The sequence below is a fragment of the Elgaria multicarinata genome, chromosome 4 (assembly GCF_023053635.1).
Source record: "Elgaria multicarinata webbii isolate HBS135686 ecotype San Diego chromosome 4, rElgMul1.1.pri, whole genome shotgun sequence".
In the NCBI taxonomy this organism is placed as follows: domain Eukaryota; kingdom Metazoa; phylum Chordata; class Lepidosauria; order Squamata; family Anguidae; genus Elgaria; species Elgaria multicarinata.
This window is the reverse complement of record NC_086174.1, coordinates 116451822-116474984: the sequence shown is the minus strand read 5'-3', so window position 1 is coordinate 116474984 and position 23163 is coordinate 116451822. Positions and strand designations below refer to the sequence as shown.

The 23163-nt window shown below is 43.3% G+C and overlaps 1 protein-coding gene across 4 annotated transcripts in view; it reads right to left on the bottom strand.

The window, feature by feature from the left end:
* The window catches only part of DST (dystonin), a 391150-nt gene extending 368048 nt beyond the window's left edge, over positions 1-23102 (bottom strand). For 3 of the 4 annotated variants that reach the window (XM_063125032.1, XM_063125036.1, XM_063125038.1), the window contains exons 1-2: positions 22906-23102; positions 22325-22359 (exon numbers count right to left, since the gene is read on the bottom strand). In XM_063125032.1, coding sequence (XP_062981102.1) covers positions 22325-22359; positions 22906-23086 — 216 coding nt within the window. In that variant the 5' untranslated portion in view covers positions 23087-23102. Of the gene's footprint in view, positions 1-22297; positions 22360-22905 lie in introns of all 4 variants that reach the window. The other variant, XM_063125037.1, reaches the window with a different exon arrangement.
* Between the last annotated feature and the right edge of the window lie 61 nt (positions 23103-23163).

The following is a 23163-nucleotide window of genomic DNA, read 5'->3' as shown; positions in this document are numbered from 1 at the left end:
GTGATATTGGACAAGACCGTCCACCAAAGGAGCGTGTCCTTTATTTTGGCAGGGAGCGACAATTTCACTCGGTGAGCGTCCAATGTATTGTCGTACTCCCACAGAAGCCACAACTGTAGAGGTCTCATGTGCAAACGTGCCCAAGGGACGACATTGACCGTCGCTGCCATGAACCCCAATAACCTTTGCACCTGGAAGGCAGAGGTAATTTTAGAGTGGAAGAGCTTAATTGCAAGTTTAATTAACGTATTAGCTCTATCCTTTGGGAGGAAAGCCCTGGAACGGGCTGAGTCCAGAGTTGCTCCAAGGAATTTAATTTTTTGGGTTGGATGAAAATTTGATTTTTCCCTGTTGATGCAAAGGCCTAATTCGTTGAGTAATTTGATGGTGAAGTGGGTATTACGGGCGGCTTCTTGCTCCGTATTAGCCACTATCAGCCAATCGTCCAAGTAGGGGTAAACTTCTACCCCTCGAGTCCTCAGAAAGGCGCAAACTGGTGCCGTACACTTTGTGAAGACTCGGGGTGCCACAGAAAGCCCAAAAGGAAGCACTTTGAATTGGAAAACGTCCTCCCCTACTATGAACCTGAGGTATTGGCGATGATCGGGATAGATTGAAACATGAAAATATGCATCCTTAAGGTCGATAGACGTGAACCAATCCCCTTGGGAGAGGAAAGGCAGGATGCTTGCTAAAGAGTTCATCCAGAATTTTTTAGGGTTGATGAACTTGTTTAGCTCCCTGAGGTCCAAAATAGGCCTCAGCCCCCCATCCCGTTTCAGAACCGTAAAGTAGCGGGAATAGAACCCGCTTCCTAGAGCGAGAGTAGATAATCGCTCTATAGCGCCCTTTCCCAACAGAGACGTAGTTTCTTGTAATAGGGCGTCTGTAGATGGTGAGAACCTTGCAGTTCCAAGGGGAGGGGGGGTGGAGAATTCTATTTTGTAGCCCGAGATATGATGTTAAGGACCCATGTGTCGGATGTAATAGTGGTCCAATTGCAGAAAAAAGGGGCAAGGATGTCACCAAACTTAGGCGTTAGGCTGTTTGGTGTAAGACAGTCAAAGACGCCGTCTTAGATTCGGGTCAGGCTTGCTCTTATTTTGCCTGAACCGTCCCGGGTATTGTTGTCTCCTGTACTGACCCTGAGGTTGGTATGTAGCAGGGCGGTCTTGCAGTTGGAATTGCTGCTGCCTAGGTTGGAACTGCTGCTGTGTTCTTGGCCAGCGTCTCTGGCGGAATGGTCTCTGGAGCTGTTGTTGCTGCTGACCAATCCCCATTTTCTTAGCCGTATTTTTGGCTTTTTGGATACTCTCCATGGACTCGTCTGTGGATGAGTGGAAGAGTCCTTCCCCGTCAAAGGGGAGGTCCTCGATGCGTGTGCGTGCCTCCTGGGATAGTCCTGCTGACCTGAGCCACGCATGTCGCCTCAACGCAACGGAGGCTGCCATTGCTTTCGAAGCACAGTCAGTGGCGTGCCTTGCTGTGTTTAACTGTTGGCGTGAGGAGTCTGATCGATATTCCTCGTCAGAGAGCTCATCTAATGCACTTCCCCTCCTTCTAGCCGCGGGTAGGGCTTGCAGAGCCTGCGACGGTACCGACGTTGCCGATGCCGTAGCTTGCACTTGTTGAGGTGGGGGCCTCGGTACCGAGGGTTGCATTGGCGGCGGCATAGCGGTCACGCCTTCCACGGGTGGAGGACAGGAAACTGTCTCCGATGGAGGTTGCCGGAAGCGCGGGTACGGGGCATACTGCTCCTGGTAGTAATAGGAGTCTTGGTCCCTTCTATATCTCCAGTCCTCGTAGTAATAAGGAGGATACTGTGGAGAATGCCAATATTGAGCCGAATGAATCAGCGCCGGTGAACAGTCTCGTGACACAGGCCGGTATCGACGGCCGTCAGTATCGGGGAATGGCATATCTCGGTACCAATGTGTGTCGGTATCGAAGTCCCAGTACCGATGTGTGTTGGTATCGAAGTCTCGGCGCCGATGTGCGTCGGTATCGAAGTCTCGGTACCGATGTGCATCGGTGTCGAGCCTCGGACATGACTCATGCCCGTCGGTATCGATGTCCATCGGTACCGATGGGTGGTTGTTGGCTTTGGCGGTATCGAGGGGAGGTGGGACCCTCTTCTGCCAGCGTCGGATCTTGTGAGGAGGCTCTGATCTCTCCTTCCGAGATTGATGCCCTTAAACTTGTCTCCTCTGCCGGTACCGTAATGATATTGAGAGACGGTACCGGGGACGGCATTATTTGCTCCGTCTGCAGTGGTGTCAAGGCCGGTGGAGAAGACGGTGTTGTCCTTCTCAGTATCGAGAAGGCTCTTGGTACCGAAAGTGTCCGTATCGGACTTGCCGATATTGGAGGTGTCTTTTGTAGGGAAAGCCTCGATATCGGGCTGCTCAGTGCCATAGGGCGCTTTGGTACCGAAGTCGTCGGTCTTGGGGCCCCCGGTATCGACCGTTTTGACTTTGTCGATTTTTTCTTTCCCTCCTTTGATTTCTTTTGTTGGGGTTCTTCAGACCCAACGTGCTCTCTCGCTCTCTTAGATATCTTTTTGGCCGCTTTTGAGGAAGTGGATAGAGAGGAGGAAGGGGGGTGAACCGGTAAGGCATCACTCCGCGAAGGAGGAGGTTGGGGCATTGACTCCATGGTATTAGGAGATTTGGAGCGTTGAGACGTACTCGGTTTCTCCACTGCCTCCAACGCCTTTTCCCACAGTAACGCCCGAAGGCGATCTGATCGGTTCTTCCTGGTTTGCCTGGAGAATTTTAGGCAAAAACAGCAGGATTCGACGACGTGCGTCTCCCCCAAGCACAATAAGCAACGAGAGTGTCCGTCGGTTTGGGAGATCTTTTGCCCACAACCGGAGCACTTTTTGAAAAGGCCTTGTAGTGCCATAGGCACCAAGGCTGAGGTAACAACAGAAGAAAATCTTTATATATAACTAGATAGAAAAGTTAGAAAACTGTAGAAGTAAGAAAAGAATGAAATTAGTATAATTCAGCTAGGTATAACGATACCAAACAGAGAAGTCTCCAAACGCTGTTGACCCTACAGGCGGTTGAAGAGAACTGAGGGGATTAGGCGGGAACCCCTGAGCATGCTCAGTGGACGGTGGGGGAGGGGTTCCCGCCTAAAACGTTTTCAGCTATAGAAGTTTCCGAACCTGGAAATGTGTGATACCATATGTGTGATACACAGAGACCACGAAGAAGAAAATGTTACAAAGGGTGATGGAGGGGGAAAGTGGGCAAAGGTTCATGAACTGTTTGAAAGTGATGTTTGCAAGGGAAAATAAAACAATGCAAATTATCCATCCAATCAAAGTTCAAGTCATTATACCATTAATTAGTAGTACTGTTCAACTCCCTCTTGCATGCACACATCTGTTTTACTATGTCTTTGTGTATCTTTCCTGGCTTTTTAGAAAGAGTTGCTTATTCCCAGACCATAACCCACCCACCCCACTAAACTGGACAAAAAGTAAAACAGAACAAAATACCTCTATGATTATATTTGGTTGATAGCAGGAAAAAGTTAGTGCAAATGCTAAGAATAGCTGTATGGGTTACCTTCCCAGAGTTACAAAAACAACTTTTGTTCAGATACCATGCTAGAATGCACTGAATATATGTAACACTGTACATTTGCAAGGTAATTGTAGTAATAGGAAAATAATTAGCTATCACAAAAAAACACACATCAATAATTGTTTATTCATGATCCCGTTCCACAGTTTTCTCTATCCTCCATCTCTTATGTCAGCTTCAATTTTGTCATAGGTTGGATTTAGCATCCGCCTAGGGGGCCAGTGCCATATACTGAACTATTCACTCAACGGCTGAAACAAATAGGCCAAACAGTTCATCTTCACTTGTAAAGCTGCCAACGCCGATCTGTGTGGCCAGCGTTACATTTGCTGTTGTTTTAATTTATGAAGAAATTTGCAATGCTCATTTACAATGCAAATTTATCAGTGCTCATTCAATAAATGATGTGTGTGTGTGTGTGTGTGTGTGTGTGTGTGTGATCGACTCCATGCGTGCAAAATTATTACTTTAAGGACATGAGAAGAGCTGGGTCAGTCCAAGGCCCATCTAGTCTAGCATTCTGTTCCCATAGAGGCCAACCAGATGCCCATGGGAAACCCGGAAGCAGGACATGAGTGCAACAGCACCAACACTTGTGTCCCCCAGCAACTGCTATGCAGAGGCACACTGCCTCTGGTAGTGGAAGTAATCTATAGCCATCAGGACTAGTAGCCATTGATAACATCCTTCATGATAGCCTTATGCTCTTATATGACAGGCATATATCATGCATGCAGATCGTACATAAATGTTATGAAATGGGCTACAAAGCCATTTTTTAAAATAATAATAAAAATTAAAGAGTTGAACAAATGGAGAGGGGAGCTGAGGATACTCTTCCGTTAAGTGTCATTTGGTCTAGAGCAACGGCAGGGAACCTCTGGCCCATGGGCCTGACCCAGCCCATCAGGCCTCTTCAAACAGCTTGCTAAGTCCCCCTTCCTTCCTTCCCTCCCTAAAGCCCCATCCCTGATGAAAAGCTGCTGCCTCAAGGCACCTGAGGCAATTTGAAGAAGCAGCTCTGCTCTGCCAGTATAAAGGCACCTGAAGCATCTTGCTTCAAGCTATGGGCTCCTGACAGAGCAGCTCCCTCTTCGCCACTGCTCAGCTGTTTCCTGAGGGCGGAGTGGGGAAGATCTCTGGGAGGGCAGGTCTAGCACACACCCTGCTCAGCTAAGCAACGACAAGCAGAAAACCTCTTTGCCAACACCATAAACTATACAAGGCAAAATAGAGCCAGTGCAGTAGCTGATTGGGATAGCGAAGCAAGGACAGAGCATTCTGCTTCACCAGCCTCATACAACCATTCAGGCTCCCTGCTTCACTAGTCCAATCAGTTGTGTGTGCGTGCGCACCAATATACGGGTATGAATAGGGCTGTGTGAAAGAAAGGCTGTCCCCACCCTCTTTTTTACTTTGGCCCCACCCACTTATTTACTTAAGCCCCACCCAGCAATGGCTCCTGAAATGTTAGCCACAAGAGAATGTGGCCCTTGGCTGAAAGCATTTCCCCACACCTGGTCTAAAGCCAGCCTTTATAGGCACCAAGCACCTTTTCATTTCTCTGCAATTATAATGCTGAAAATAAACAAGTTCCTCACACCCCAGCCTTTGGTCACACTGTGCTTCTGGCGCACTGCAGCCTCCTCTCCACTTTGCTTGCCTTTCCACAGCCTGTGGAAGGGCAAGCAAAGGTTGAAGGCAGCCCATCCCAGCTCACTCTGAGATGGTGTCACTGCTACAACATGGCGCATGCTTCCATTGGTTCCATCTGGATGGGTTTGAAAACCCTGCTTGCTCCATACCAAAGGAAGGAGGCTCTGCAGTGACTGGAAAGTGGGGAAAGGCCAGATTCCTTGCAAGCGTGTCTTCAAAGAGGGACTGCAGATGTTCCAGCCTAATGCATAGCATGAGTGTAAATGATGTGGACAGTGAAGGTAGGTGTGAATCCAAACGTCTCTCAGAAGCTCCACCCCAACCCATCTTAATGAGGTTTTTGTTGTTGTTTTTTGCTGGTGTACTTGTAAACAGCACATATTGTAGAATGCTATACTGGCAAAAGACAAAGGCTGAAATCTTTAAAAGCACTCATTGCACAACAAAGTCCACAACCAATGAATGTCGGCCAACAGGACAAATCATAGCCTAATGACACGATTAATAAATAGTGTTTAAGGAAATATTTGTAAAGGCATAAAGGGCAACTCAACAGTATACAATTATGGAAAATCAATAGCAATTTTCAGCTAACAAACCTCTTGTGTATTTGACGTTTTCACCCAAACAGTTAATTCTGCTGTATAAATATATAAATATGCCTCCTGTAGAGGTGCTCCCTGTTTTGTTGAATTAGTCTATGTCCGTTTCTACACCTGCCTTTCTCCCCAGGATCGACCCTGGATCGTTCCTGTGCTTCCAAATGACACACAGGGGATCCTGGGAGCAGGCAGGGACGATCCCTCCATTTTCTTGGGATAACCTTTAGGTGTAGAAAGGGCCTATGTCTAAAAAATATGAAATTTCATTTCAGTTTCTAAAGGTGCTTTCCATAAAAATCAGTGGCAGACTATTAATTTCAGTACAGCTAGAGAGTTGCAGCTCCAGCCTCTGCCAAGGCATTAAACAACTACAATGTAGTCAGCAGGTTCACAGAAGGACGTTGCTCAGGGTTGTATCATTCCTCTCAATGCCTCCTCCTTTTAGATGTGTAATCTGTTATTATATATAGACTAAATAGGAGACCAGCTTACAATGAAGGCCTGATATAGCCTAGCTTCTTTAGAATCAATGTCAGTAGCATATATTGCATCCATGTTTCCAACCCACCCAATTTAAATTGCTGACAAGGACACATCTTAAGGAGATTATGTCATCTAATTTCTAAGCAATCAAAATGAATTCAGAAATTTAACCTGTTCTTGTTCCTTTGCACGGTATTTGTAAAAACAAAGGAATGTACTATTAAAGAAAGGGGAATTTAATGCAGCTTGAAAGAGTCCTGTGCCTTTCTCTATGTCAATATCCCAGGGTCCTCCAGAGGCTTTGAATTTCAACCCCAATCAGCTCCAGTCAGCATGGTCGATAGCCAGGAATTCTGGGAGTTGTAGTCCAAAATATCAGGAGGACAACAGGATGGGGAAGGTTCTTGTTTGTTAACAAACCAGGAACTTCGGGCCTTGCTAGACTTACCTTAAAATCTGGGTGTGTGGAGGGGACACATAACACGCAACGGGGTAAAGGAAAGCCCCGTCGCGCCAGCCATTATTTTTTTTTTTTCAGTTTAAAGGGGTCATGTGCGCAGGAGTGCACCAACGATAAAGGTAAGCTTAAAAAAAAAAAAGGTTCCCCGCTCCCCCCGATTCCCCCCCCGCGATGTCCGATGCTCCCTCTGCCTGCCCGCCCGCCATGTCCGATCCCCATTCCCCCCCCCCCCATCTCAGCCCAAGACCGCGGGAAATACCGGGCCAGAAGCGGTGCTGGTTATCCCAGGCCAAGGGAGGGTAACCCCTGCCTGAGCCCGGGATCCCCTGTGTGTCATCTGGACGCACAGGGGCCGGGCCGGGGCTTGTACCGGGCTAAACCCTCATTTAGCAAAGCCCTTAATGTTTCTAAGCAGAAGATGATTTAATGATTCAATGGAGTAATGATTCCTGGACTAGTTTGTACTTCAACCAAAAAATCAATGATACAAGTGGGTCCCGCATCAAAACGTTGCAGTATATCCCTGTTACCAGAGATATTTGAAAAGACAAAGGTTAGCACTAAAGATAGGAGTTCCTGTTCTCACTTGTATATCAGCAACATTTTAAAAAATGTTTCAGACTAAGAACTGAATTAGGAAGAGCAGGAACTCTTCTCTTTGCTGCTGTCTTTGATGTGTTTAGGGGGGAGTGGACAAACTGATACCCAATCCCAACTGCATTAAAATCTTGGATTGCTCCATTGATTTCTACGGGCAGCTCTTACTCTGGTGAAATTTTAAAATAACTTCTCAGTGAGCCAGGAAATGACCAGTGAGCTGGTTTGCAGGATTGAACAGGCTACTGTGGCTTAAAGCCATGGTGGGCTGCAGTGCCAGTAGCCAACCATTTTGAATATTCAAGCTGCAACAATGGCTTATTGGGTCGCCCAAACCTGGCAGGCATGGGTTGTCCAACAGTTAAAAATAGGCCATGGGTTATGCCAGGGTTGTTTAACCCTTGCACAACCCACCCCACCAGATTTGGATGACTTGCCAAGTTACAGCTTGTATATTCAAAAAACGCCTGGCACATATCACAGCCCACCATGGTTTATCCATATTGGGTTATTGACCTTGTTTGTGTGAACCAGGTCAATGAGACAGTTCTCTCTACCTTGTGTCTCTTCCTCTATCCTCCTTTTCCTGGATACTCAACTCTATTCTTCCTCCCACCAGGTTTTCCCTCTCAGCATACATTCAGCAGTGTCCACTGGAAATGTTCAGTCCTCATTGGGCTATTTGAGGGCTTCCCCACTTATGGTTCATTTATCCTAAAAGGTTTTAGTGTGTGTGTGACTTTGCTTACACCACACTGTTGTGCAGGCGTGTTGTTGCTTTGAGACAAACACTTTTGTCTCAAGATCAGCATTAGCATATACAAGGACCTGAAACAAAATGTTGCCATGTTGATTGCTCCTGTTCATGGCTGGCTAACTGGAATTCTACTCTCTTCCACAATACTCCATTCCATACCCCCTCGTCACCCCATTTTCCAGTTTTTCATGTGTTCCTCACCACACATAGTTGGGCTGTTTGGGAGAGGGGCGTTCCTCCCTTAACATTTTTGGATTTCCCCCTAAATATTTTTTGTACTTCTGCAAACCTTGGGGTCCTTCAGACTTGCTGATAACTCCCTCTTGTGCATGGACAGTTTTGGTTACATTAGAGCTGGAATTAAAGGAACTCAATTCACTCTTAGTATATAAATGATGGTGATAAAATATACTGTGGGAAAGATAATAGCACTGCCTACCTCCGAGCAGCTTCTGAAATCTGAACTAATGCATGCACGTACACACACACCTCAGAAGCAGGCAAATCTCTTAAAACTTTTATTGTATTCAATTTTGAGATGATTGTAGAACATAGCCATAAGATAATGGCCTTGGCACTTGAGTGCAATATATGAACTGTACCTAGAAGAGAAACTACAATTGAGAAGTTCCTAAAATTTAAAATCTAAATATATGAACTGGTATGGTTATATCTACATTACAACAAACATATTGGTTTTATGCTGGCTTAACTAATACGGCATCCTTGAAAGAATCTTGGAAATTGTAAATTAGTGTAGGTGCTGTCGAGAATTCTCTATTAGCAATCCCTAAGCTCTCCCATCACAGAACAATAATTTTCCATGTTCCCTGGTGTGAGTGGTTTAACTCTGTAGTGTAGATATGCCCTAAGGCACTTTTAAGAATTCATTAACAACATTCTTTGCCACAGAGCTTGAATATATTACCAGAGATTATAGCTGCAAGGACAATTATACTAGTGGCAGGACAAATTCCTTTCAGGGCAATCCTAAACATATTTATTCAGAAGTAAGTTGTACTCTCATGTAAGTGTGTGCATAGGATTGCAGCTTTAAAACAAAGAGAATGGTTGTATCCTAGAACATACCCCAGAATACTTTATAATGGAGACCCCAACAGAGTCACAAGAGTTGTGTGGCAGACAAATCAGCACGAAAAGGGTTCCCTGATGGTTGGAAGGCTGAAATCTACTGCTGTCAATTAAAAGACTTCTGTGACAGAAATGGCAGTTTAGAGCCTATCATATGCTAGTGCAATAAACATACAACTGTTATTGATTTGTAATGGGGAATTAGATAGAGGCCTTAGCTAGACCTAAGGTTTATCCCGGGATCGTCCTGGGTCGTCCCTGCCTACTCCTGGGATAAACCTTAGGTTTTTTCCAGAGAGGGGAGCTTTGAAAAGTCGTATCTCCCACATGTACACCTCCTTCTGCTGCAAGTGTATTTCATGCTGCCTAACCATTCCATACAGCAGGGATGCAGAACCTGTGAGCTGGGGTTCCCAATCTAGCCAGTTCCCAAGATGGACCCCCCGCCGCTCTTTTCCTGAAAGAGGTTCAACACCTCTACTATACAATGTATTATTATTCTGCAATGGGCAGCCCACGCCAATCTCCAGCAAAGGCGGACGTATCTAATTTCGCAAGACAAAGCAAAGGTTCAGCATTCCATAATAACATTTGTTGAGGTTAAGAGAGCCCGCTGGAAAAGATATTACTGAGCACTCCTCCTTCACCCATTAGCCGACCAAGGGCAATGTTATGTCAGTGACACAATGCATTAATGGAGCTGTGATTCAACATTCCTTCCTCATTCATAATGCTTCATGGTTTTACTGTAAGATTGCAGGGTCACAAGGTGTGATGGGGAAAGAAAGCATTTGGAAAGAATAACGTATGGAAAGTGCTTTCCCCCAGTACTCTATTATATAGTTGTTGGTTGAGTGAACGGGAAATCAGCAATTGATGCAGCATCTAACAAAGAAAACTCTTGGATAACTTGCTCCACTACCTGTATTAATTCTATTTCGTGTACTTTTCAGTGGATTTGTATATAAGACTGACTAGAACTACTAATGAGTAGCATTGTGCCATCTGAATGAGGAACCTACAAATTAGAAGAGTACAGTACTACTATGTTTTATTATCAAAAAGTAATAAGCTAAACTACATCTAATAATCCTTACATGTTCATAATACAGAGAGCTAGTATGGTGTACTGGAAAGCACAGCTTTTCCCCAACTGGGTGCCCTTCAGATGTGTTGTAATACAACTGCCATTATCCACCAGCTAGCAAGACTACTGACCATGCTAGCTGTGGATAATTGGAATCATAGTCCAATACATCTGCAGGGAACCCAATTGGGGAAGGCTGGGATAAAATATACTAGACAGCTTAGGCTAGGGTAGGCCCAGGTCCAAATCCCCACTGGATCATAAAACTCACTGGGCGACCTTGGGCCAGTCACTATCTCTCAGCTTAACCTACCTCACAGAGTTGTCGTGAAGATAAAAGGGTGGGGGAGGAAGTGAACAATTTGCTCTCTAAGGAAGGGGAACATAAAAAATTAATAATACTTAGCATGTATATAGCACTTTAAAGGATTCAGAGCATTTCACATACATTATCCCAGCAAGATACTGGGGGAGTTTGCACGACTTAACAACCCATCCTGTGAAATAAGATATGCATGGAAGTCATCGGAACAACTTACATATAGCAGGACAGATGATCGGGCTTACCATGGGTTGTTCTCCCTCTCCTTCCCCCTCATTCCTCCAGCTGGCTCTGGCATGTATCCCAGGGGACTTAGTGTCAGAAGCCATCTTGTCTGTTGCCAAGTCCCTCTCCCCACTCCAACCCAGGAGCATTTGGCCTTTTTGTGTGTGTGTGTGCCTCAACATTTTCACAAAACAGGGCTGAAATTTTTATTTATGTATTTATTCAGCTCAGTTTTGTCTTTGTAAATGTCTTTGTAATTTTTATTTTATTTTGGTTGGTTTTTTGCAATTATGGAGATGCACAATTGCAGTTGTCAAACTATATATACAGCCTTTGCCTCATATGTTTCAGCTGTTAAGGGAACGGAGTGCGCTACGAAACACAGAAGGTAATTGACAAGACAAGGCTACATATAAGCTAGTTCGATAGCCTTTTACAGTTGACAAGTCAGGGGGGAAAGGGGACCAGATCACCCCCCTAGCAAAGTTATCCTTAAGTTTTAAAGTATGGATTTAAAACTTTAAGTTTTAAAGTTGGATATCCACACTTTCCATTCCACACACACGCCAAGTCTCCCCCAAGTGGTTTTAAGGGAGATCTAGGGTCCATCCCATTTTTGGAGCTCCCCTGTTACTGCAAAGGAGGGATGGAATGGAAGGAGAGACCCCCAGGGCTAAATTCCACACTTCAGAAATTGAGAATAACTGTGCTAAGGGTGCAATCTGGTCCCATTTCCCCAACCTGTCAGTGGGTATTTTGCACACACTGACAGCTGTCAAACTGAAGAAAAGGGATCAGATCGCACCCTTAGCAACCTGATGTCGGCGGTATGAAATGTCGAACTTACCTTTGGGCATTCCCCCTTCCATTTCACCCTTCCCCAAGTCTCCTCCAAGTGGTTTCAAGGATGTTCTAGGGTACACCCTATTTTCAGAGCTCCCTTTATCATTGCAGATGAAGGGATGGTGCTGACAGAGAAGCTTCTGCAGTGAATTTGTGGTAGAGACAAGGTTTTAACCAGAGACATTTTGATGCACAGCTTAGGCCCTTTCTACACCATACAGGTGTAGAGGGAGGGAGGGGTGTGTGATCCTGAACCTACCTTCTTCCGAGACTGTCCCCCATGTCCAAATGGCCAACATGACATCCAGGATGGGAGGAGGGACGTCACACAAGTGGAGGTGGCCATTTTTTAAAAAAGCTGCAGGAGCTGGAGCACATTAGTGCTCCAGCGAAAATTAAGGTAAAAAAAAATCCCCAACCCTGCTTCCCAACCCACCCCCGATGGCCCTGGACTCCCCTGTCCTGGCTCCTTCCTTCTGATGACCCCCATTACTCGCGGGGAAGAGGGAAGAAGCCAGGACGGGCACCCACACCACTCATGGTCCTCGGGATTATCCCGGGACCGCGGGTAAAACCAGGATAACTGAAGTGTCAGTTATCCTGGAGAAATGGAGGGATAATCCCTTCCTGATCCCGGGATCCCCTGTGCATCATTTAGATGCACAGGGATGATCCAGGGATGATCCCTGGAAAAATCCTAAGTGTAGAAAGGGCCTTAGTCTCTTACAGTGCAATCCTATGTCTACTCAAAAGTTCTAATGAGTTCAGTTGGGCTGGATATAGGATTGCAGCCTTAGCCACTTTGTGACACCAGTTCTCAAACATTCATCTTTTTGAATGTTGTTTCTGTCAGTAATATATTGTCAGTTGAAAGAATAATAAGACTCCAGCTTTGTTTCATGTTTGTCACCTTTGTCCAGACAGCCACTGTGAAGATAATGGTTGTGTTTGTAATTAGGGAAGAGTAATTGTGTTGAGTAGATAAACACAGAGCCCCAATTTGTGGGGAACTGTACTTGTCTGTTGTGTCAGTTTTAGACAGTTTGTATAGCAGAAAAGGTAATTTAGTGAGCACTCCAATCATTATTTTGTGCTCTCCTGCGATTCACAGATCCTTAAAACTTTTTTTAATGTTCTATTATACGTGGCCTTTAAGTCATATTCACCATCCCTAGGCCACCAAATGTGATCTGCCCTATCTGCTGTTCCCAGACAGGGCAGCCAGTCTCTGCCCACAAAAGATATGCAAAGCCCCTATCATTGCACACAAATGTGAAGAGCTATCAAAAGGACAGAAGGATCAGTGGATTTCCCATTTTGCTTCACTGTAGTAGTAAGAAGCAGTACTTCACTACTGTCTATGCAATATTATATTTGCACCCATACACCATTCATCTTATGCTGTGATTTTTTTCCATTCATTCAGTGTGTCACTTATCTTTCTATTGACCTTGTTCAGGGTAAGTTCCTAATGAACTTTTTTTGTGTGCACTGTACATTAAGAAAGACACACTTTCTCTCTATAATTGCTATCTATCTATCTATCTATCTATCTATCTATCTATCTATCTATCTCAGTCTTCCCCACCCTGGTGCCCTCCAGATGTTTTGGACTGGAGCTCTCACATTCCTCCAGATGTTTTAGACTACAACTCTCACTATAAAACACCAGGACACCACCAGGTTGGAGAAGCTGTTCTATTTATCTTGCAATATATTTACATAACTGAATCACATGCACCACAACAAATAAACTTGGGGTGTAATTGACGGAGCAATTATTCCTTACATTTGAAAGTTATTCTTTATAGCCAGCCATATGCACAATGCAACTGTCTGAAACTACATCCATCATAAATTTTATAAGCAACAGAGGAACAAAAAATCCCTGTGTAAGATGCATATGTAAGAATTCCTAGCTAAATTGCTTTTATACATATTAATGGGGTAACAAGCTTTATTTTCATCCTTGATTGCCTTTTTTCTTGACCTTGCTCCTTGAACCTTAAGTGCTTAATGGAATACAGTACTAAAACCCTAGGGGTAAAATGTGCCCAAATACAACTGGTTCAATCCACTGAAAACTAAGTGATGGCTCTTTGAATAGGCAGAGGCTTACCTCTCTCTCTCTCTCTGTCACTCTTTGAATGCGCTTCCCGCAAATCAAACATAGAACTATAATTCATCTTAGAGGCTTTGCTGATTTTTGTTTTCACTGAAGCTGTGCATGCACTCAGGAGCTTATAAATAACCCTGGAATTCTTCTGCTGAATTACAGCACACAAGACTTACAAGGCTATTCATTATCATTGTATACTGGCATCAAGAATTATATTTTTAGCTGTTTGTCCTGTTAAGCACAAAGTGGGTTGACTGTAATAATGGGTCACCCACTATAGCACTTCTTTGCATACACTAGGAAGTTACTAGTAGTCAAGTGAAGGGGGGGATGTACTGACCTATTATATTTGGCAGTTTGAGTTTTCTGTTATCAAAATTTCTGACAGGATTTTTTATGTGCATTTGCTTCTCTAGGTGACCTATTTTTAGCACCAGACATGTATAAGCGCCTTATCTACATGGCAAAATGAATACATAGATGTCATCTCCTGCAGTGACAGTGACTCTTCAACAGGCAAAGCAGCAGACGTAAAGTCTATGAAATGTAAATTCTACTAAAGTGCATTTCTTCAACCTAGACCTAAAATACGCTGTCATCACCCTATAATTAGGATAATAAAGAATCAAATGTTGGTTCCTTTACACAGTGAACAAAATCCTGTCTAAATCAAAAATCCCTGAAGTGGGAGTGAGAATGTCTCCCAATTATGGTTAAAAAAAAAGCAGGTTACTGATAAACCAATGAGCATTTAAGAGAGAAAAATAGCTGGCCCTACCATTAGGCAGAAGGAGGCAGCTGCCTCAGGTGGCAGATGCTGGGAATGTATGAGGGCAACAGGCAGTGCCCCCCAGGCATTCTTCCTAAATCCACCCCCTAGCCATTCCCTTCTGTTGGAGTGTGACACTGCCTTCCTTGCACTGCCCACAGACAGCTTTCTTGGGGCCTACCAGGCTCTCCGCCTCTCCTGATTTTTATTTTATTTCCTAAGATTTTTTTAATTATTATTTTTTTGTTTTAATTGGGAGGATGGCATGCTGCAAAGTGAAGGGCTACCCTCCAGCACAATCTTTGCCAGGGTTCAAAAGAGTAGCTTTGTATTTTGTATCACAACTCCCACCTCTGTCTTGTATTTAGGTTCAAATTTCTTTTCTCTTAGTCTCACCAGTCTGTCTTTTGGAAAATAAGTGTTTTGTGATTGGCCATGCCCAGCATGGTAGCTATTTTATTAATGGACAAAAAAAAACACCCTTCCCATGGCAACCATTTTGTGAGCACCCATAACACTCTCTCAAAATTCCTAATTTGCCCACTCATCCAAAAGGTTTGGGGACACCTGCCCTAAGCTAACTGTCCTCGCGTGAAGGATCCTGTCCCATCACTAGTGTTGAAGTAAAATTCTACTGCCAATATAATCATCTTCTGTATGTGGAATGTGGGAAGGGGCATCATCTTTTCCTTCACCTCAGGTAATAAAATGTCTTGGAACAGCCCTGAAGGTTGTTTTTGCTGAAGGGAGGAAATAACTTCACACCAGGTGAAGACATAAGAAGAGTTCGGCATTGCAGAAACACTGGGGAAATGGGGGGGGGGGCTAAAGAAGAAAGATAGAGATAAGAACCACAGAGCCAAGAAGTCAAAAGAAAGATGTCGGAGGAGGGGAACCCTCACAAAGATCCCAAGGACAGAAAGCTTGTATGCTGTTTGTAGAAAGAGCTGAGGAGGGCCAATGTATCTTGTTCATTATATTTTACCTTCTCTTACTGATTCAAGATCTTTAGCTGTACATTTCTAGTAAAAATAAATTATGTATTATTTATTTTATTTAATAGATTTATATACCAATGTCCATATTTAAAAAATATCTTTAGTTGGTAGCACATGAAGCCCAATCCTAGTCTTACTCCCAAGTAAGTGTCTATAGGATCAAGATAAGATCTGGGTACAATTTTGGTACCTCCAAAGCATTTCCCCAAACTAGAACATGATTTAAGAAACAACGCACCACCTCTCCTCCTGTTTTCTTAAACATAAATAACCCCAGTGAACTTCACTGGCAGGATCACATTATATCCAATGGTTCTTTCTGTGGATACATCTGGGATGAGGAAGAACCCTACTTTGCATATCATTTTCACCCCCCTTGTGTCCATAGGGATTAAAGACCATCTAGTGGCCTTGTGAACCAGGATTACATTTTGGAAGTTAATTTGATTTTCAAAGAAGTTGTTGGCTCCAGCAAGGTATTCCATAATGGAGTATGTCCTAACATGGAGGATTAAAGCTTTTAAAATGGAAAAAAGGTATCTATTCAGGGAAGTCATTGTAATAATATTAATCAGTATTTATTATAATTTAGTTCCTGCAGTCTGTTGCAGTGGGAGATCAGAGGGAGAGTAGGGCCATTTCATTAGTCATGCCAAAAGACCTCTCCCATGAAAGGCTCCTCCTTCCTGAGCTGCCACCATCAACAGCCATCCCAGGAGGCTTGAGGGAGATGAAAGGGGAAAGCAGGCCTATTCCACCAGCCCAACTGAAATAATTTCCCCCTCTTCCTTCCCCATTTCTTTTGCGTCAACTGTCATGTCTTGTTTAGAATGTACGCCTGCTTACATCCAATCAGTAAAACAAGGCAGTCCCTGCCTAAAAGCCTGAGGGCAGGGTCTGTCTTGTTTTACCGATTGGATGTAAAACCCCCTGGGAACCTTTTTTGGCTGAGGAGTGGGATGAAGACACTCTTTAAAAAAAACCCAACTTTGAAGCTTTTTGCCCCAGAGGGCTGCATGCAACACTGGGCATTAAGTTGAGGGCCACATGCTGGTGGTGGGCATGGCTGAAGGCAACGGTGGGCATCTTCTGTGACTGACCACACTCTCACACATATAAATGCACACACACATTTCACCCTCACCCTTTCACAAGCACACACCCGTCCTCCCTTCTCTCTCTCTCTCTCTTTCACACACACCCACACCCACACCCCTTTCTCCCCAGTGAAATCACACTCCACACAGCCTGCTGGACAGGTAAGTGGAGGACCTGCAGCAGGGAATTTGGTCACTTGTGGCAAGCTGCAGCCAAGGACACAGGTCCAATTAATTACTTCCTGTTTTAAAGCCCAGGTACTAAACCATGCTCCGGATGAACCTTGACACATAGTAAACCCTACTGATTGCATGATTTTGCTAAATGTGTAACTTACTGCACCATCTGAATTTAGTCTCAGTATATTGGGGGGGGGGGGCTTTTGAAATCATCAAAAGTTGGCCCATTTATCTCGACACATTATGTTACCATTGTTTTGCATAAAGTTCTAATGCTGAGATACACGCTTTACGAGGCCATGTGATAAGCAGAGTAGTGGACCCTGATAAAACCTGTAATGCCAGATCTTGTTTGAACAATAGATCAAGGCCTAATTTGCCAACAATTTGTTCAGCTGGAACAATCTTGGATCATGTGGTGGAGCTATAGGTACACATGATGTACCCGTGGATTTGTGATACCAGACTTCAGTGGCCCTTTGCACCTTATTATTGTGACTGCATACACAGATTTAAGTGGCTGAGAGCAACAGGAAGCCATGGCAGTCTGTCTGTGACCCCGCGGCTTTCATTGCCTGCCCTTATCTATTGAACACATTCCTCACAATCCATTCAAAGCAATAAGTATGTATACACAATGTATACTCCGTTCAGAAAACCTCTCATACTGCTGGACCTAAGTGAGCCATCTTTTTGGTCTATCATCTTAAATTCTCCATAGGAAGGGAACTAAATTATCTCTGGTGGATACTTCATCACTTCAGTGAATATTGCCCAGTTCACACAACAAACTATCCACTGTGGGTTATTTAAGAATTAAGCAACTCTCACATAACTCTCAGTTTATAGTAGGTTATATGAGTATTGTTTAACCCTCAAATAATCCATGGTAGATAGGTTCATACAACACAGAAACCTTCCAATCGGATTTTGTCTACCCAGCATGTGCCATGGCTCACTGAGAGTTAAACAACCCATTGTGAGCCCTGCACTTCAGGCTCCCTGGACTGCTGTGGTCTGGCAACTGTCTCCAGGGGCAGATCCTTGTGCTGGTTAGCGTGTGCTAATTGCGTTTACACTAATGCATACATTTCATAGCTGTAAAAGCTGCATGAGGAGGAGCTGTCCTCATTTGCATGTCTTTCCTTTGATAAATCTATTCCCCATGGTACTTAAGAAGCTAAGTCTCAATGAAAGTCAATGGGACTTGGGCTGCCAAATGTCTAAGGCTTTACTCAGTTCAGCTGCTTAAATCCCATCTGAAGTCTATGGGATTTAAGCAGCCCTTTACTCAACATTATAGCCTAAGGCTGCAGTCTTCAAACAGCTTACCTTTCGTGAAGGTTGTGCTGCTGCAGCAGTTTTCAGAATCAGTTTATATGTTTAAGAAAAAAAGGAAAGAACTAGAGACATCAAACAAAGCAATGGTCAGTACTATGTCCTTCAAAGAGTACTTTCCCTTGGAATTACAAGATCTTGCTTTACTTGATATTTGAGAACTATCCGCTAAAGCTGGGATGACAGACAAATCTACTTGGAAGTAAGTTCCATTCTAAGGAATCAGCACTAAGGAGCTTGATTACAAATAACTGCATCAAAAATCAGTGTGTGTGTCTGTGTGTCACACAGGCTGCAGTCTTTGACACTCCCTTGGATATAAGAGGCAGAGCACACTTTATGGTCCTGGTCAGCAACTTGTTTTCCTGAAGAGCCACTAGGAGAAGCAAGGAAGGCCCAGTGAACCAACACTTCAACCCCCATCCTCTAAAGAAGGCTTGAGATATGTTCCATTGCTACAAATGTCACTTTCTCCGCATTTCCTTTGTCACTACATTGGCATCCCTTAGTTTTGGGCTACAATTACTTATTCCTCTGTTATGGTCATCAAGAGGATTTGGCCACTATATATTCACCACTGGGATTCTCAGCCTCCCCAAAGCTGCCAACAGGATTTGGCCTCCACATGATAAGCAATCCCTGCCTCAGCAAGTACTTGCCATGTGACTCATTCATCCCTCATATATTGTGAATCTCTGTGCCCCCATGCCCCATTTCAAAATGCTGACATAGAAACTCACAATGTAATAAATCCCAGGAAAATCAACCAACAGTCTTGTGGCACCTTAAAGACAAACATATTTATTACTACATAAGCTTTTGTGGAATGGTATTTTTGAACATTGTGAGACGTTCTGTTGTTGTTTTTCACTTTGAATATTTCAATTCTAGAATTCTTCAAAATTATATTTATAATAGACCTGCCAATCAACGAATTGAATTTATTTAAGTCGGTTGTTAATATTTAAAGTGCTTAGTTCAATGATCTTCAACTGGTGGGTTGCAACCCAAAAGTCGGTTACAAGATCAGTCGAGATGGGTCACAATAAATAAAGCTATTGCTGCTATGTTGGGCAATTGTGAAATTGGGTCCCATTTTGCAGGTTGGGAGTCCGAGATGGGTCTTGGATCTGGACCAGCTGAAGACCATTGGCTTAGATAATTGTAACATGAGCAGAACCCATAAAAGCTCCAGTTTAGAGAAGCTACTAAAGTACTGACTCATAATGTGACAACTTCAAAGCTGTGGTCCTCAGTTCACCTACTTGGAGTAATTTGCCCTGAAAAGAATGGGGTGAGGGCCCTAAGCTTGATTTACATTGTGGCAGAACACCCATCATTCAGCATATGCCAATCATTTTGTCATGTTGACAATTTTTCTTTAGAGACAAACTCCATGCAAAATATGCATGTGATATAACTCAAGTTTGAAATTAGATCTCAGGAGATTAATAACAAATTTTAAAGTCTGTATGTTATTTCCTGCATCACATATATGAACTCTGTGGTTGCCAAATTACTTATTCCTTCTAAAGAAAAATAGAAGGTGGCCGCATTAATAAACGACTGATTTTGCTCTGTTTTTGTTCAAAGGCTTTTCCAAATACTGTTCAAGTATTTGCAATGTGCAGAAATAGTGTTATGCATATTTTATAGTGAAGCAATTAAACATGAAATAAACCTTTTTCTTAGAAGTGACAAATGTGTGTTTAAGTCAGTTAATTTGAGATAAGGCAAAATCACCCCTATTATTAACAACTTAATCATAAATACTAGTAATATTATAATTTACTATGCCTACTAATTAGTCCATTCCCAACAGTACAACTTATGCAGTTCAATCATATAAAGGTTTACTCAGTGGGAGTTACTTATAAGTAAGTGTGTATAGAATTGCAGTCTTAATATATGATACCTATATATATAACAAATTACACATGGAAAAGTTTTATAAAATATGTTGCACTGCTTTGTCACTCATACCACTAGTTCTAATAAACTCAATACAACTACTCCAAATTAAGAGCAAGATCTAGCCAGTTACAATGCTTTTAAGTTCCATTTACTTCAATGGGAAAAAACCCCTCAATTGCTTAAGTTTCCCACTGAAATCAATAGGATTTAAAAAAATTATTTATTTATTACATTTCTATACCGCCCAATAGCCGGAGCTCTCTGGGCGGTTCACAAAAATGATAAACTTTGAGTAGATTAGGCCAGTGTAGCTCGATATGTATGTTTACGTGGGACTCAGTCCCACTGTCCAGCAGGCCTTACTCTCAAGTAAGCAAAGTTAAGATGGCATTTTAAGTAATTAAGCCTTTAATAGCAGCCATACTTCCAAGGGAGTAAATTTGATTGAAACCAGGGATGGGTGGGTTTACTTTTATGTAAATATGCTTAAGATCACATTGCAAGTCTGCAAGCCTGTGTGCACTTACCTAGGAGTAAGCCCCATTGAACTTGTTAGCGCTTAAGTCTAAGTAATAATGGATAGTATTGGCTACATGACATACAGAAATAATAACCATAATATCTGCGGTTTAATTGACTATCCATGATTGAAATGGAAATATTAAAGGCTCCATCCAAACTCCAGGCTTAACTCTGAAGGTTAGGTTTAAAGGTGTAAATCAGCCACATTACACTGAGAAAAAAGTAACTTTTAATTTAAATTTTCCAGTGGATCTGCTACTATTTTAAATTGTCCTTGAATACTAGGATCTAAGAAAGGGGTAGTTCTACAAAGAAGATATCCCCCTGGAATAGGATCTCCAGCAAATTGCTTTGAAAGAATATTCTTAATGTACAAATGCAAGACCAAAAAAAATCAGTACACTGGAAAAAAATATTACATGCCAGAAGCACCAAATAACCTTGAGTGCTCAGGAGAAGATTAGATGTGCTCTGTTTATTTAAATCTGTTGCAAGAAGACAGGAATGTCTGACTGGTTAGGATTTTTTGTTTTAACTTAAAGCATTCTAGTGAGTGAACATGGGAGTCAAGTTGTTGAATGCACTACTTTGCTTGCCCCTTATTTACAGGGGGGCACTGGCAGGGGGAGGGACTTGCTGAGATGTGAATGATAACTGAAAGCTTAAAGGCCCTTATTCTATAGTTATAGTATGATGACTGCTGAGAATTAAAAGGATAGAAACACAGGAAGCTGCCTTGTATACTAAATTAGAACTGACTAGCAGGGGCTCTTCAGGGTTTCAGGCAAGTGTTTTCCAGCTCTACCTGGAGATGAGGGACTGAACTTGAGACCTTCTGCAATGAAAGCAAGTGCTGTAGCTCTTCTCAAAGGATGCCACTCCTCATTCCTTGAGACCAGCCTTCCCCAACTTTTATTATTTATTATTGTTGCATTTATATCCCACCTTTTTTCCTCCAAGGAACCCAAGGCGGCGTATATAATCCTCCTCCTCTCCATTTTATCCTCACAACAACAACCCTGTGAGGTAGGTTGGGCTGAGAGTCTGTGACTGGCCCAAAGTCACCCAGTGGGTTTCCATGGCTGAGTGGAGACTAGAACCCGGATCTCCTGACTCCAAGTCTGTCACTTTAGCACAACTTGTAGTTTAACACATCGGGAGGGCACCAAGTGCCTCCATTCCCTGCCATCATAGCTTGGGCAAGGCTGCTATAGTGTAGACAGTCCTGTGTTAGTTCCTTAAATTTTTCCAACACTTCTTTTACGTGGGTTTTCATATGAAGCTTGCAACATACAACTGTAGGTTGCCAAAAATTACCAATGGCTGATGACGAAGCAAGTAAAAGCTAATTCATGTATGCATCTGATCCTTTTCTTCCACATTGCTATGATTAATACTTGCATTTCTTTAATTACCTTCCAAAATAAATTGGTTCATACCAATGTAAAGGCAGGAAGAATGAATATCTTACTTTTAAAAAAGCAACATTAGATAAGGATAATAAGATATGGAAACAGTATTAAAATGATAACGTGTCCATGCATAACTCTTTAAAAATAATCGGTGGCAAGTGCTTTTAAAGAAACATAAATATATGTATTTAAAGTGATTTGTATTGTGGTAAGAAAACTTGTTCTGACCTTGAGATTGCGTGCTAAATAAATTACCTCGGAACGAAAGTGATGGGTTCTCATTACAGCATCTGGAAAGGAAAAGGGGGGCAGGGAAGACAGGGCTGTTATCTGTCTCCATTTCAGAGTCATTTAAGTTCTACAGAACTACTCATTCAATGGTGAGGTGCGTTTTTTTAGGGGGGAAAAAACACAACCCACCACCGCCATAATCACCCATCCTACCCCCCCCCCATCATTGAAGTGATCTAAAAGCTCCAAGCACAGCTAACCTTAACAGCCAGCATGTATATTTAATTCCCCTCCTAAAAGTTGATGGGAAAGTTCTAGTGTAGTTGAGCAACCGGGTGGCGGTGGGGGTGTCCCAGCCAGCAGCTGAAGATTTCATTTAAGGGATGGGGTGGAGACTAGGCTGCCGCAGCCTCTGCTTCCCTTAAAAGCCCTTTCCCAAATATAATTTGGGAATCCAGAGGCGAAGCTTCCTACTAGCTACACCGTCCTCCTCAACAGGGGGAATTCCCTTTTTACCCTCCCTCTGCTTTCCCAATCTAAATTCCTAGGTCCCCCTTTGGCAAAAGCAGGCAGGCACTGCGTCTCTCTCTCTCTCTCTCTCTTACCTCGGCTCCTGGAGCGCCCTGAAAAGACGGATTTGATCGGATGCCTGCCTTTCTGGAGCTTACGGTGCCAGCAGCAGAAGAATAAAATTGTGGCGACGGTCCCCAGCAGGAGAAGCAGCAAGAAGAGGGCACATTGGATGCTGTAAGGTCTCAGCAAAACTAAGAAAGCGGCGGCAATCATGGTTCAAGCTTGTGTGTGTGTGTGTGAATGAGAGAGAGTAAGCGAGACCGGGGGCGTTATTTTCTGGGCCGGGTGGG